General features: G+C 41.6%; 1 protein-coding gene across 12 annotated transcripts in view; it reads right to left on the bottom strand.

The window, feature by feature from the left end:
- ARVCF (ARVCF delta catenin family member) overlaps positions 1–13,622 on the bottom strand; it is a 248,325-nt gene that overhangs the window by 131,089 nt on the left and 103,614 nt on the right. Inside the window, exon 1 of one of the 12 annotated variants that reach the window (XM_085075809.1) lies at positions 7,448–7,593. The exons of 10 other annotated variants lie outside the window; for them this stretch is intronic. Coding sequence is in view for 1 of the 2 variants with exons in the window: in XM_085075804.1 (XP_084931930.1) it covers positions 6,660–6,680 (21 nt within the window). In the remaining variant the exon portion in view is untranslated. Of the gene's footprint in view, positions 1–6,659; positions 7,056–7,447; positions 7,594–13,622 lie in introns of those variants that run through there. One more of the 12 variants, XM_085075804.1, reaches the window with a different exon arrangement.

The raw sequence follows: 13,622 nt of genomic DNA, 5'->3' as shown, positions 1-13,622 counted from the left end.
AGCAAAGTATTACCCTTAAAAACTGCCAACGGTATGCACTAACACATAGCCCTGGTATTACTGTGCCACTAACTGGTGTCAAGGCTGTCACTGACTGATGAAAAGCTGAATAGGAAACAGAAAACAAATGGGATGTGATAAGATTGCATCATAAAATACAAGATAAATGTGTCACCACGACCAAGATGCATTCTAACCTCAGGTAATAAAACAACATGTCTTGGTCGAAAGAATTACTCAGATGAGACGAAATTGCTAAGGACAAATAAGCCATCTTCCTCATCTAGCATACATTTACTCACGTTTACATATGCTAATGTGAGGAATGAATTTTTTAAAACTCTTGTAAACATGCTATAGTCCATTCTTGTCCGTCAAAGAAGAGAATGAAGAACTGGAAAGGATAATAAGCTTATTAAAACACATGGGTGGAAAAACAAAACCATTACTGAAAAACAGAGACAGGAGCCGCAGCATCAGGTTCCAACACTCAGTGCTGGGACACAAGTACCCTGCAGAACTAAAGGTCACACCTGGAAGGTGTCTGGAAGTAAATTATGTCCATGGGAGAACATCAGCATGACCTGATGCAGAACTAAGCAGTTGCTCAAGAGAATTTATGCCAATACACAAGACAGTGGTGCCATGAAGAAATTTCCAGACACCACTTAAATACAAAGAATTAGTTTGGTTTACCAGTGATTAACAAGGATTCAGGAAGGTAGTGATGGAGAAACCTTGCTATCTGCATAATGTGCTCTGTAAATATGTAATTTTGTGCATTCAAAACAAAATAATTTGTTTTACATTACTGCAATGCAGCACTGTGTGAAGCACCATATGTAGACTTACATACTGGTTTCTTTATCAACCCTTTCTGCAGAGCTACTTGGAATTAATATACTTTCAAAGGCCTGTATTAAACTCCTTAAACAAGTAACTTTATCTTACTCAAATCTGGAGCTCTCATCTCTGTGCAACTCTGGTACAGACACTGGTTTGTCTTTATTAAAGCATCACACACCCAACCAGCCAAGGCCCACTTGCTGCTGTCCCAGGAGCCAAAAGGGCCTTTATTCCTTTAACAGTGAATTCACCTGAGAATCATATCAAAAGAGAGGAATGCAAATAGCTTCAGATGCAAAACCTACTAAAATAATTTCCAAAAGTTTACAATACAAACAGCAGAATAATCCTGATCACACACAGGACCTGTTCATATCTCAGGGCTCTACCATCCATAAACAAATTGTATTGCATCTCTTTCATCAGCTCCTTAATCAATTACAAACTTGTACTCTCAAAAGACTTCTGAACATTCCAGATGATTCTTCTGATCAGTCTTACACGACACACATCCAGAGCAATGCTACCTTAATTAAATCATCCTCTCATCTCCTCCACACATGTATTTTTATACACACACACATATATATACAAACACACACAAAAATAGTGTCTCTTCAGTATAAAAATAAGCCCTCACTCTGGTTTCATTACAGGCTTTCAGGAAGATCTTTCTGAACATTACAATACTCTGGCTGAGAAAATTTTACTAAAAATAAAAGTTCAGAGTTGTGCCCAGTGATTTAGCTTGCAGAGGCAGAAAATCCATGCTCAAAAATTCTCTAAGTTTACTTAAAACACTTCATTTTCTGAACACTGAGGAGTTGTGATGCTAAGGATAGATGTGTGGGATTAGACAAAAGGGAAAACAGGCATTTCAATCTCCTGCTGTAAGCAGGTGTGGGTCTGACTCAAAGAGGCAGAGAACACCACTGAAAGTTATGAATTTTCACATTACTGCAGTATACAGTGAGCACTGAGTTCGTGGAGTTTCCATCCCTTAATACAACAGAAAGGATTCTGCCCACCCATTTGCAGATACAGGAGATGATGCTGCCCTAAAAACGCAAGTATTGCTCATCTGGCTTTTCTCAGGTACAGCGACAGTTGCTCATTCTTAAGTATAAAGGCAAATTAAAAAAAGGTCCCAAAGCCTGGCTGCAACTTAATGAGAGAAACAAGACACAAATGACACTGCGAAATTTAAAACTATCAATGTTTGACAATCAGTTTTCCTTTTATCCAAGAATTTGAAATACACTGTCTCTAGTCTCAGGATTTATTTCAGAGACTCCATTTACTCTTCAAAACTCCACTGGAAAAACAAAACCAAAGAAAACCTACTAGCAAGATCCTATGTTTCACTTCTTACACTCTACTGAAACAACAGCAGCTTTAAAAAAAACCTGAAGAATAAAGTTTTGTTATTGCTCTGCTCTGTCCTTGGGAAGATCTGACCACATCAAGTGGAAGGACACAAAGCTCCCAGGCCAAGGCACTTGAGATAAAAACCCCTGTATTGTCACCTTGCTTCACCAGCAAGAGCAGTTACATGAGTTCCTGCCCACACACTCCTGCTATTCATCCCTTGCCCTTTTCTTCCTCCCAACAACTTCACACAGAGCCACCTCCCCTCCCTGGCTCATGCCCAGGAGGAAGGTATGACCCTTCCAAGGGCCTCAAACAGCCTGGTTCAGGATGCCATTCCTCTTTTCCTGAAGCTGTAGTGTTTGCTTCAGTTTGCAAGCTGGATCAATTCACTGGTTTTGTCCACAGAATGGTCCTAAAACCCATGTTTGCATAACCAAGAGAGCACCTCATTGCATACTCTGGGAAACCAACAACCAGCAGCAGAAAAGAATGGGATTTTCTGAACCCCGAAGCTGGATCTCCTATCTCACACTGCAACACCCACAGGTATTTCCACAAAGGAGAACAAGCAGTGGTGCAGTCTGAAGCAGGAGCTTTGCAGAAGTTTCCCTGCACAGAGCTGCAGAATTCTGCTAGCACAGAGGAAATAACTTTGAGCAACTGAGGAACAGATGCAGAAACAGGTAAAGACACAATGAGAATATGCTAAAATCCTCATATTCAGCAAAATGCCTTTTTATTTTAACACTCAAATAGCAGGACAGAACTGCATCCAGTGGCCCTGTTTCTAGTCCCACTGAATCAAAACCTTAATTTAGTGGCAGAAATTAACTCCTGGGAGAAAAGCATTCAAGATTGAATGTTTGCCGATAGCCTTGTTATAAACATCCAATCCATCCAGTTTCAAATTTGATTGTTTAACACTTTTCTTCTTTTTTTTTTCCCCATTTTATCTTCCATAATCAGTATTTCTACATTAGGAAAGACCTTGAATGCACATACTGGAAAAAAAAAGAAAAAAGACAAAACCAAACCAAACAAAAACCACCAAAACACACTTATTCTTAGTAACTGCAATATAACTTAAGGAAAAATTGCAGCCAGCCTGATGCTCCATGTACAAAAGCTCCACACCTTCAGGACAGATTAAAGCAAATGGCCTTGGGAAGCGCAATTGCTGGAATGCTTTGTTTGGCAGGTCCATTGCTGTTACAAAGCTACACACACACAAAACAGACATCATAAGCCCTCAACAGCACTTTCAAAGGAACACAGTTCCTACTGAGGCATTTTCACGAACAGAACATTTTCATTTCCACATCCCACACAGGTGTCCTCCTGCAGCTCCAGAGCTTCCTCGTTATGCTGAAGGACTAAGCTGAGCAAACTCCTCTAAGAGTAAAGGCACTCTCCCACCTGAGTTCTGATGTTCCACACCTGAACTGGGCAGTAACTGCTTGACAAGTTCCAAAATCCACCTTCTTGTAGAGAATTCCTGCCGCTGTGGCAAAGCTCATGTGAGTGTGTATCTCCACTCAGGTGCTCCAGTATGTAGTTCATCACCCCAATGAGCCCCAAAATACATCCCCTTTGCCCAGCTCTGCTACAAAGGTCACTACTGCTGGCAAAGGGTTTGCCTGGGGGAGCAAGGAGGACTCTGTATTATAGACTGCTGCATCTCTTCACTTCAAAGGAGTAGAGCATATTAGACCTGTTTCAGGACTGTCATATGTGAGAATCCATGGGTGAATCCCTACAGAGATCCATGTCAAATCTTACCCTCCCTTCTTATTTGGTTCTTCTAATACAACTTGCCCAACTGTTTGAAAATAGTAGTAACTTCTGCATGCTGCACCTCCATCAACATTTCTTCCACAAGCTTTCCATCGCTGGTACAGACTCACACAGCAGGGATGCCACTAATGCACTAACCACCTTTTCATCTTGCCAGATCTACGATTTCATACTCTCTCGCATCAGGATCATCCTCTAGCGAAACACTTCAGGAATGAAGTGATGAGGAAGGACAGCCTTACTGAAGTCAGTGCCTGAATTCAGAATGTTAAAGTATTTTCCAAAGCAGGAATAAAAGAGAACTGAAAAGTTTTTGGCAGAAGTCACTTTAAGTGACTCCTTTCCCCTTCACAACTTCATGGCCCCGAGGCAAGCCAGCACTTTAGGTTTCAGATCCAGATCAAAGCTGTATGGGATACAGCATGAACACATATTTTAACAGTTCCAAACTTCAAGATCCTTCTTAATTTCATAAACTCTTTACTTCCAGGCCATTGCAGGCTGCAGATACTCAGCACAAACCTCAACAGCCTTCACCCCTCATGAGCAGGAAGGGAAATGGCCAAGGGAGGACTCCAGAAGGTGACATTCACCTTCCACACTCACAGCCACATTAATGGTTTCAGCATTTGTTTCCTCTCCCAGTGCTCTCAGGTACAATGCTGCTTTTGTGGCCCAGAACTTCAGGAAGCATTACTATTCCCAGCAAAAGCATGGTTAGAAGTTACTCTTCATTCTTTTTAATTACTATTTCACAGCTTTCTTTATCTAAACACATTAGGTCTTCAGTTAATGTGGTAGAAGTCCATTCTAGTATCACTGCTATCTTTACCTGTATGGATTGTATAGACTTGTCCACCTCAAAGTAATTTATTCATTTTGTTTAGTTTTACTTAATTGTGATCATTACAGCTGAAGAATTACTTTCTAGAGTCCCTGTAACTGCACAATAAATTTATCTGACAACTCATGACTTAAAACTACCACCTTTCATTAAGCAAAGCATTCTCTAATAAACTGCTGTGCCACCAGATTGAACAGTTGTTCTGTAAAAATACCTCAGAATGAATCAAGAACCATTACTCCAACAGAAAAGATTAAATAGCATATCTCTGTCTGATCCTCAGCTATGACAGACAGTGTGAAAATTAAAACCATGAAATTTTTTTGTTTTGATATGGAAGAAGAATTTACAAGCTAACTGAAAAGCATGACCTGAAGTGCTCTTCCGCTCTCACTCAAGCTCTTATGCCTATCAACACAGAAAACCCACAAGACATGAACACAGCTGTACCGCACAGGTTAAAAGACATTAAATACACCTGTTTTTACTGTTAGCATTCTGCTCCTTACCTCCAGCTTTTTCCTTTATGTATTAAAAAAAACCCAGACAAAACCAAAATCCCTTGGAGCTGCTAACTAGATCTATCCATCTAAAACTCAACAATCCATTGCATGTAATTTGACAGGTACAGTAGCTGTGGGTCAGGCAATATGAACAGCATCACAGACAAATCAAATCCCTTCCTAAGAAGCCCACAGGTAGCACGACACAAAAAAGCACCCAAACAAACCACGCTGCAGCCACCTCCAGCAGGCAGGACCGTGATTCCAGGGAATCCTAGAGACAAAGAAATGCTCACTCGAGGGCCCGGCTGAAAGAGCTACTTTCCCACTCAAGGGAATCAGCATCCTATTTCCATCCTGAAATGATTCAGCCTTCTGTTACTGAGATGGGTGAGTGGAACACAGTATGCTAAACCAAGCCGGAGAAACTCTAACAGTTCCAGTGCAATGAACCTAAACAAATTCATGGATTATTATCAGTGACGTATTATCGTTGCATTTTCTTATTGTGAAGTACTCTGTTTTAAATTATAAAGGCAGAGGAGAAAAAGGAGGATTAAGAAAAAGACACAACCTCATCCTAGTTGGAGAAGCAGCTCTACCCTGCCACCACCTGAATTTATCGGGTTTCCTAAGGCTTACAAGGTAGAAGAAGGTTACCCAGGAAAAGCACCTATGAATTACAGGAGTCTACATGCTATCTATTTATTTAAATCTAGTCTGCAACAGCTTTGACCGGCAATACTCAATGACACTTGAAAGTAAAAATTAACATTTGAAATATTTTTGCACAGAGTTGCAAGTCCATTAAAATTATTAAGATGACAGCCAAGAGAACTTTATGTTTAAGATAACATTTACAGTGAAAAACCGCCGTTATTTCCCTGGTATGTCCAGCAACAAAATCAAAGAGAAAGCCAAGGAACACAGTATGGGAAAAGCAAACATTTAACAAAAGCACAATAGCAAAGCTTTCTCTTTTAAAAGCACTATTTCTAGCTGTTCATGTCGAAGAGCTCCCTAGATTTATTGAACAGGACGAGAAGGTCAAAGAACACAATGGCTTGCTTTTTCGGGTGTTTCATCAGTTAACACAACAGAGACAAAAGCAGAATCTCTCTCGAATGCTCTGCTAGAAAGAGCGGCTCAGCTTTTGCTCTTAGTTCTCAGCTAAAATTGAAAACACAAGTAAACAACCCCTCGCAGCAGCGCTGACAGCTTTCTCCACGCCACCGGGACCCCCGAACACGCGGCCGCAGAGCCCGGAGAGCCCGAGGGAAGGACACAAGTTTGGCACTAACCTGTTTGAGTTCCGCAGGCATTTATGCGAGGTGCCAGTCCCGCTGTCCCCAGCGCACAACACCTCCGGCTGCCCGCAGCCCCTCCGCGGACCCAGCCTGCCGCTCTAACAGCCTCCGGAGCCTCCTCCCTCGGCGAAGCTCGCTCCCTTTGTACCCGGACCGGCACCCCAGAGCCCCTCTGCAGCCTCCCTACGGACTGAGCCCATCCAGGGCAAAGCCCCGCTCCGCCGGGAGGACAGGCACCGCCGCGGCTCCGGCAGGGGACGCCTCCCCGTCCCTCTCACATGGCTCTGCCGCCGCTGCCCCGGCGCCGGGAGGCTCCGTCCGGGGGGCGGCACTGACGGGCAGCCGCAGCCGGAGCTGGCTGGGGCGGCCACGCCCGGCGCGCCGGGGGAGCGGGGAGAGGGGCAGGGCCGGGGGAGAGGGGCAGGGCCGGGGGAGCGGGGCAGAGCAGCCTCAGCCCGTGCCCGGCAGCCTCAGCCCGTGCCCGGCGCCGCCGCGCGGTCCCTTCGGCTGGCGGGCACTGCACCGAGCGGCTGCGCGCCCGGAGCCCCGGGGGTTCCCCCGCTTCCCGGCCCGCCTTCCCCCCCCCCCCCGGATCTCTCCTGATGGATTACAGAGACAAAGAGGGAAACCGCCTGTTCGCAGCGTCTCTCAGAGCGGTAACCTGCCGGCTCCGGCGGCACGGAGCCTTTCCCACAGCGCCTGCCCGGAGAGCGCAGCTGCCTCCCGAATTACAGGGCGGTCTGCAAGAAAAAACAAGAAAGGAAACCTCCTCGCTTGCTTACTTTTTGCACTTCACTTCGAGATTAATGGCATCCCTAATGCACCAACACCAGACGACGATGATCTTCCGTCACCGTCTCCTCCCTTTTGCTTCTTACACAGGTGCGGTGAGGCTTAGAGCTAAGAAGTACAACTGGCCTCATTTTTTAAAACCATTCACCTGCCCACAAACCTGTCCCACATTCATTAGAAGATTGTCTGGATAAATTACTCATTACCAAAATGAATGCCAGATGTGCTATGCCTTGCATCCACCACATTCTGCAACAAAACCTGGGATTTCACAGCATGGTTCAACGTCATTTTCACATCCATCTATTTCTAGTAAATTAGTAGTACCTAATTTTTAGCATTGAGTCTTTGAACAGGCTGTGAATCTCCATGAAATGTATGGAAAGAAGGAGAGCATTCCCATACTTATTCTAGGACCTGATCCTTCTTTCTGCTTTTTCCAAATAAATGCAGAAAGTGGTGTATTAACAATTATTTTAAGACATCAAGTCGTAAAAGAAAGAGATGTAGGTTGGTAGGTGTAAACGAACCTTAACTAAACCTGAAGTGTTTTTCCCCTGGAGCCACAACAGGGCAAGACAAGATGCTCAGCCAGCACCAAACCAAAGCCCTGCCTTTCCATGGAAGCTCTTGGCCAGTTCTGGGAGGCCGCTGAGGCTCCCAGTGCTGAAAAACCAGCACTGCTTGCAGACACCAGCTAAGGGGCAATGGTGCTTCTCCCTCTTCCTACTAGGCTCCTGCATCAAACCAAAGCAGTAAGTAAATCCAACACTGTAACAGCTGGTGGCTGAACAATGGTAATTAGGGACTGAAAGTGACATCAAATTAGAGACTCCCTGGAAAACAGGCATGGCCAGAGACAGGAAGACCAACTACACATCAGGAAGAACGGTTAAATTGAATTGTCTTTAATTATCAGAATAGGCACCTTTGCACAAAAGGCTCTTTTCATCTCAGCTTCGGGTCGAAATTTGGTCCTGAAAATTTTAAAACCTCCTTCCTGTGTCACCATAACTAACAATTAATTTGTATCAATCCTACCAGATGAACGTGACAAAGTGGCATCTCCCATACAGACATTTAAGAGTGGAAGAAATGTTTCAAACCTATTTAATCCTAATTTCAGCCTTCCTGCTACTGCCAGTGTCAGCATTCCAGATGTATACTAGAGCTAAGGCTTTGTATTTTAGGGGCAGAGAACAAGGCAGAACTATGTTACCCAGCCTATCCTAGTTTGTTTAAAAATAAATGCTGTAAAGTTTGACAAGGGCAATGGCAGATGTTTCACAAGGTTTAGCTGAAGTGATTTGCTTCACTGGAGGGAAAAGATGTATTCTATCTACAGGGGAATAATTTAGAGGCAACTGTAGTAGCCACTAATAAACTATGTAAAGGCCAAAGCAAAAGGAACATGGCTGGTACGAGTCTCCTGTACTTTAGTACAGCGCTCTCCCGCCCCTTCTCTTTGTCCAACTTTTCTTCACTTAACAAACTAAAATAGCTCCACTTTTGTTGAGGCCATGCTGGCACAGAACAACACCATTCAATTTAGGCATGCACCTGGCTATGTGCCAGACCTTTATACACTGTCAAAGAAAAAAACAGTGTAAAGCCTATATCCATAGGGCACTGAAGGAGCCACTCTTGCATGCAAAGCGAGGAAACTGAAAACCTTCCTGGATGGACTTGCCAATTCTTACTCACATAAGAAGTCTCTCATGTTGTAAACCCACAGGTATTTGTGCAAGCCGTGCAAGATTAGTGCTGCTGAATTTTGAAGTTCCACCTGCTGGAGTCAGGTTGTTATTTCAAAACATGCTTTTCTTTTAAAAAAATAAAATAGATACTTTAGTGGTTAGATACTAATGGTTGTAAAATAAGTTTTGAAAATGTTTTGATTCAAAATTAAAACATTTTTTTCTTAAAAGGGCAAATTACATCTCAAATCCCCTAGCCTCTTGCAGTATTTTACCAGCTCATATAATTCTTAATGCTGAGATTTGGCAATGGAAAGTCAAAGAACTAATTACCTAAAAAAGAGTTATGGATTAGATCCCTAAGGTTATACTGATCTTCCAGATTCTGGCAACAAACACTCTATCCATTAGTATCAGACTGCTGACTACATCACAACCTTCCCCTCTTTTTTTAAATGAACCTTAAATTCTTAATCTGTCACATTTTTTCCCAGCTGCAAAAGTAGGGTGAAAACCTTCTTTCTTCTCACTGAGAAATTAAAAATTTATAAATAGGAAGGGATTTAGTTCTTTGGAAGATGGAGTAGTATAGCATCTCGGCCAAGCTCTCTTATTTTCTCCCATTACCCTTAAAAAATTCCCCATCACTGGTGCTGCTCTATAGATTGATCTGCTCTCAGAGGCAGTAAAAAGGAAATGGTTTACAGCTCTGCCTGGGATCATAACATATGGCTTCAGAGATATGTAACTTCCATAAACCCAACAGAGCAAGAAGGCACAAGATGAATCAAGAATCCCAGCTAACCATATAGGCAAAAGCACCACCATCACCCATGGCAATTCTCCGAATTACAGAGCCTGTATTCATACAGGAGCTTCCACACCAAGGATATTTTATTGTCCTTCTGTGTATTTCATGCAGCAAATAAACAAGGTGAGAGAACTAAAGCACAGCACACTGTGATATGTCAGCCTGCCCCACAGTAGTGATTTTAATCCAGACAAATGCAAACAGAACATTCTATCTCCGAAATACATTTTGAAATCTTTTCCTGTTAGCATTCTCATCATTTTTAAACGTATTTGAAAAGTTACAGGAGCCCTTTCAAAGCATCTGTACTTGCTCCAAAACAGTTGCGTGACTCTAGTAGGACACATCCACCCAGATATTTCTAACATTGCCATGAACATGGATTTGACAATCTTCTTACTCCCATAGTGCAAGGTTAGACATGGAGACAAAGCCAGGTTGCCTCAATCAGGGAGCTGTTGTATATAAATGGAGGATGAGTTTAGGTGTCTTTTTATTGAAGAAGCCAGTATTAAAAAGAGGTCTAAAGGATCACAAGGCTGAAGAACAATACAGCAAAGAGGAAACAGACATTTTCTATAGGTTGGCACCATTGTTGGCACCATTAGGCATTTCAATAAATTCAGGGGATTTTAATTTGTATACCAACACAGCTTCCATCTTGCTACATCTAATATCAGTCAACTCCATTTCATCTAAGTTGTCATATGACAGGATGAGAACAAGGACAGTCTGGTGACAGCACTGCTTACATTAGAAACAAAGGACAGAGGAAGCTACATGTCACTGCATATAGGTCGCAGTTGAATGAATGGCCTATGTTTCTTCCCAGCAGCTTCATTTAGGTAAGAATCAACTACATGTTAAAGGGACAAAAAATACCTCTTCCAGTTTATGAAAAAAAAAATCAAATTACCGTAACATTTATAACAGAATGACAACAGCAAGGAAAACAAATCAAGTTGAAGGTTGGTACTGTGACCAGAATTTCATGCTGTAGCTATTGGAAAGGAAAACAAAGACTCAAATGCAGGAAAGAAAGACCCAGTATTAACCATTTTTTGTTTCTTAGATTTTGCTTTGGTTTGTGGATTTTCCAGACGATTTGTGCTGTATTTCATGCTGCATATTACAAACACTTGCTCAGAAGGTACCAGCTTAACACATCATTCTCTCATCCAGAAGGCAAAAATGTGGTTTGCCATGATGTACTGGACTGATAACTGTCTGCACAATCTACCCATTTTCATGGTAATTACTGTCCTCTTCAAACCAAAACCTGAAGCTGTTTTGCAGTTCCTTCTGAAGAGAGAATTAAGGTCTCTGTGTAGGAAATTTATTCCAGATAAGGTTTCTTGTATTTTAAATAGTTACATATGAAAATAAGACTGCAAAAAGGAAGAAGAGCTAATAGAGATGGGTTAGAAACACAGACACTATAGTTCTTTTCAATCTTTAACTACAGGATTCTAAAAATGCCACTGTGCCAGCATTTTAGATTAAGTCCTTAAAATGAACTCTGATGTTATTCTACAGCATTTCACAGTTACCACAACTATGGATAAAAAATACTCTCTTCAGCTAGTAATTTAGTAGCTTAAAAAAGAAGCAGTTCTTGGGGTTTTGTTTGTTTCTTGTTTGGTTTGTTTGTGTTTGTTTGGGTTATTTTTTAATATCTATATAAAGAGTAAACTGTGACATTTATTTAAATCAAAGGCTTTAATTATAGTTGGCACACAGCCTCAGGCTGCCCATGGCCATCTTTGGCCATTCTGTTCTCAGTCACACTGATGACTTCAGTGAATTACTCCACATTTGTAACAAAGCAAGCAGGAATATAATTTGAACCATTAACAAGATGGCCTAAACTAGCAAAAGACTCGGTAATTTATCAATGTCATCATAACCCAACATCCATTTTGGGCTCTTTCAGCATTAGTTCACAAGAGCTTACAGACACTGCAGACAGCTGAAAGGGAACTGTAGAAAATGTTAAAGAGTTTAAAAGCCAGGTTGAACCCTGCAGGTCCAAAGCCCAAAGGGCTCAGGGGAAGAGGAAATTGCCAGGTTGGCTGCTTGGTGGTTTTAAAGGTTCTGCAAAGGCTTCCTGCAGCCACACGTGGCTCTGCAAGGGAAGAGGCTCACAAAGGCTGAGCAGCTCCTGGGGAACGCCTGGTAGGGATAAAGCTGTGCCTTGCTGCACCCCTAAGGATCAAGGCCTGTATTAGGAACAAAAGCTTTTCATCAAATTGGGAGATACAGTGCAAAAAGATTTTGTGATAGTTTAAAATCTTTCTTCCTGAACATCCCAGCTAAACTAACACAGTCGTATGCTTGGGAACTAAAATGTAGGCCAACTAAAAATCTTAAAAAGCCAGGACAATTAATCATATTCTGCTGTCTGAACTCAGAAACAAACAAGCAGCAGAACATGAAAAATAAATCACAACTTTAATGTAAGATGATTCATGTTAATTATCAAGAAGCAAATATGGTAAATGCAACTATAAAAAAATTCCTGTTAAACCTGATACTAGTCTTTAATGTTTACATTTTAATGTTCCTGTTTTAAGACATTTTAAATAACTACTTGCTGTTATATTTGCTGATGAAACACTCAGAGATGTCATGCAAAGAACATCCTATATGCCTGTTTACATAATGAGGAACACACTGCAATGAGAATTTAATTTTAATGAGTTTCTCCTATATGTTCTCCTAGAAGAAAACATAGTTCTATTGGTAAGCCAATGTAAAATCATGGAAAATTCCCATGAAACAGTGAATTTGTCATTCAATGTAAATATTTTTACTTTAAACCTGGCATAGCTCCAGGCCAGAAAAGCTAACAGTTGTGAAAAATCATTCTTTCTCAAGTCTTGGCAAACAAAATAAGGAAATCCTTGCTTTTCAGTTACTCCAAAATCTCATTAAATAAAAATTTACACACAACAAAAGGAGTTGAAACTTTCAAGGCAAATGAAACTGCAAAAATATTTGAGATGCTTGGGATAAATGTGGCCACTGCTTTGCACTGTTACTTACAATCATTAGTGTAAGGCAGTTGCTGTCCTGCAGACAAACATTAGATGGCACTTTGGAATTCAGCAGTTCCCATATAGAGTTGCACAGCACATATTTAACAGATGAAGTGTGAGATAAGAATGTGAGGTACTTTGGATGACAGAGAGAAAAATGACATCTCTGCAAAGGTGTGCTTTTTGGAGCTGGAAGTGTATTTTCAACCTGCACATGTAAAACTCTGAAATAGTATGTGATTAACTTTTGAAGAAAACAAATCCTATAAAGAATAAAGTAATTCCTCCTCCGGAGGGTCAGTTTCTCAGTTGCTGGGTTCCTTTTTTTTTTTTTAATTTCGTAATTCAGAATCTAGTTTTCTAACTAGACTCGCTAACAAAATTTTATACAAACACTTCTCAGATAACCCATCAGATTTTGAGTGGATTCTGCTGCATGCCAGCAGTTCTGAGCCCCAAATAACTCTCATAAGTGGGGTTTAAGTGGTTTGCTTATCAAATAAATCCCTTCTGGAAAGAACTGCACAGCTTCTGATTCAGCTGGTCAAAGCTTCTTAGTTGCTGCTGAAATTGATACTAATATTCCCATTCACTTGTATCCATGTTTTTACCATCTAAG

The sequence above is a fragment of the Lichenostomus cassidix genome, chromosome 15, assembly GCF_008360975.1.
Source record: "Lichenostomus cassidix isolate B80296 chromosome 15, HeHo_3.0, whole genome shotgun sequence".
Classification (NCBI taxonomy): Eukaryota; Metazoa; Chordata; class Aves; order Passeriformes; family Meliphagidae; genus Lichenostomus; species Lichenostomus cassidix.
This window is presented reverse-complemented; position numbering and strand designations above follow the sequence as displayed.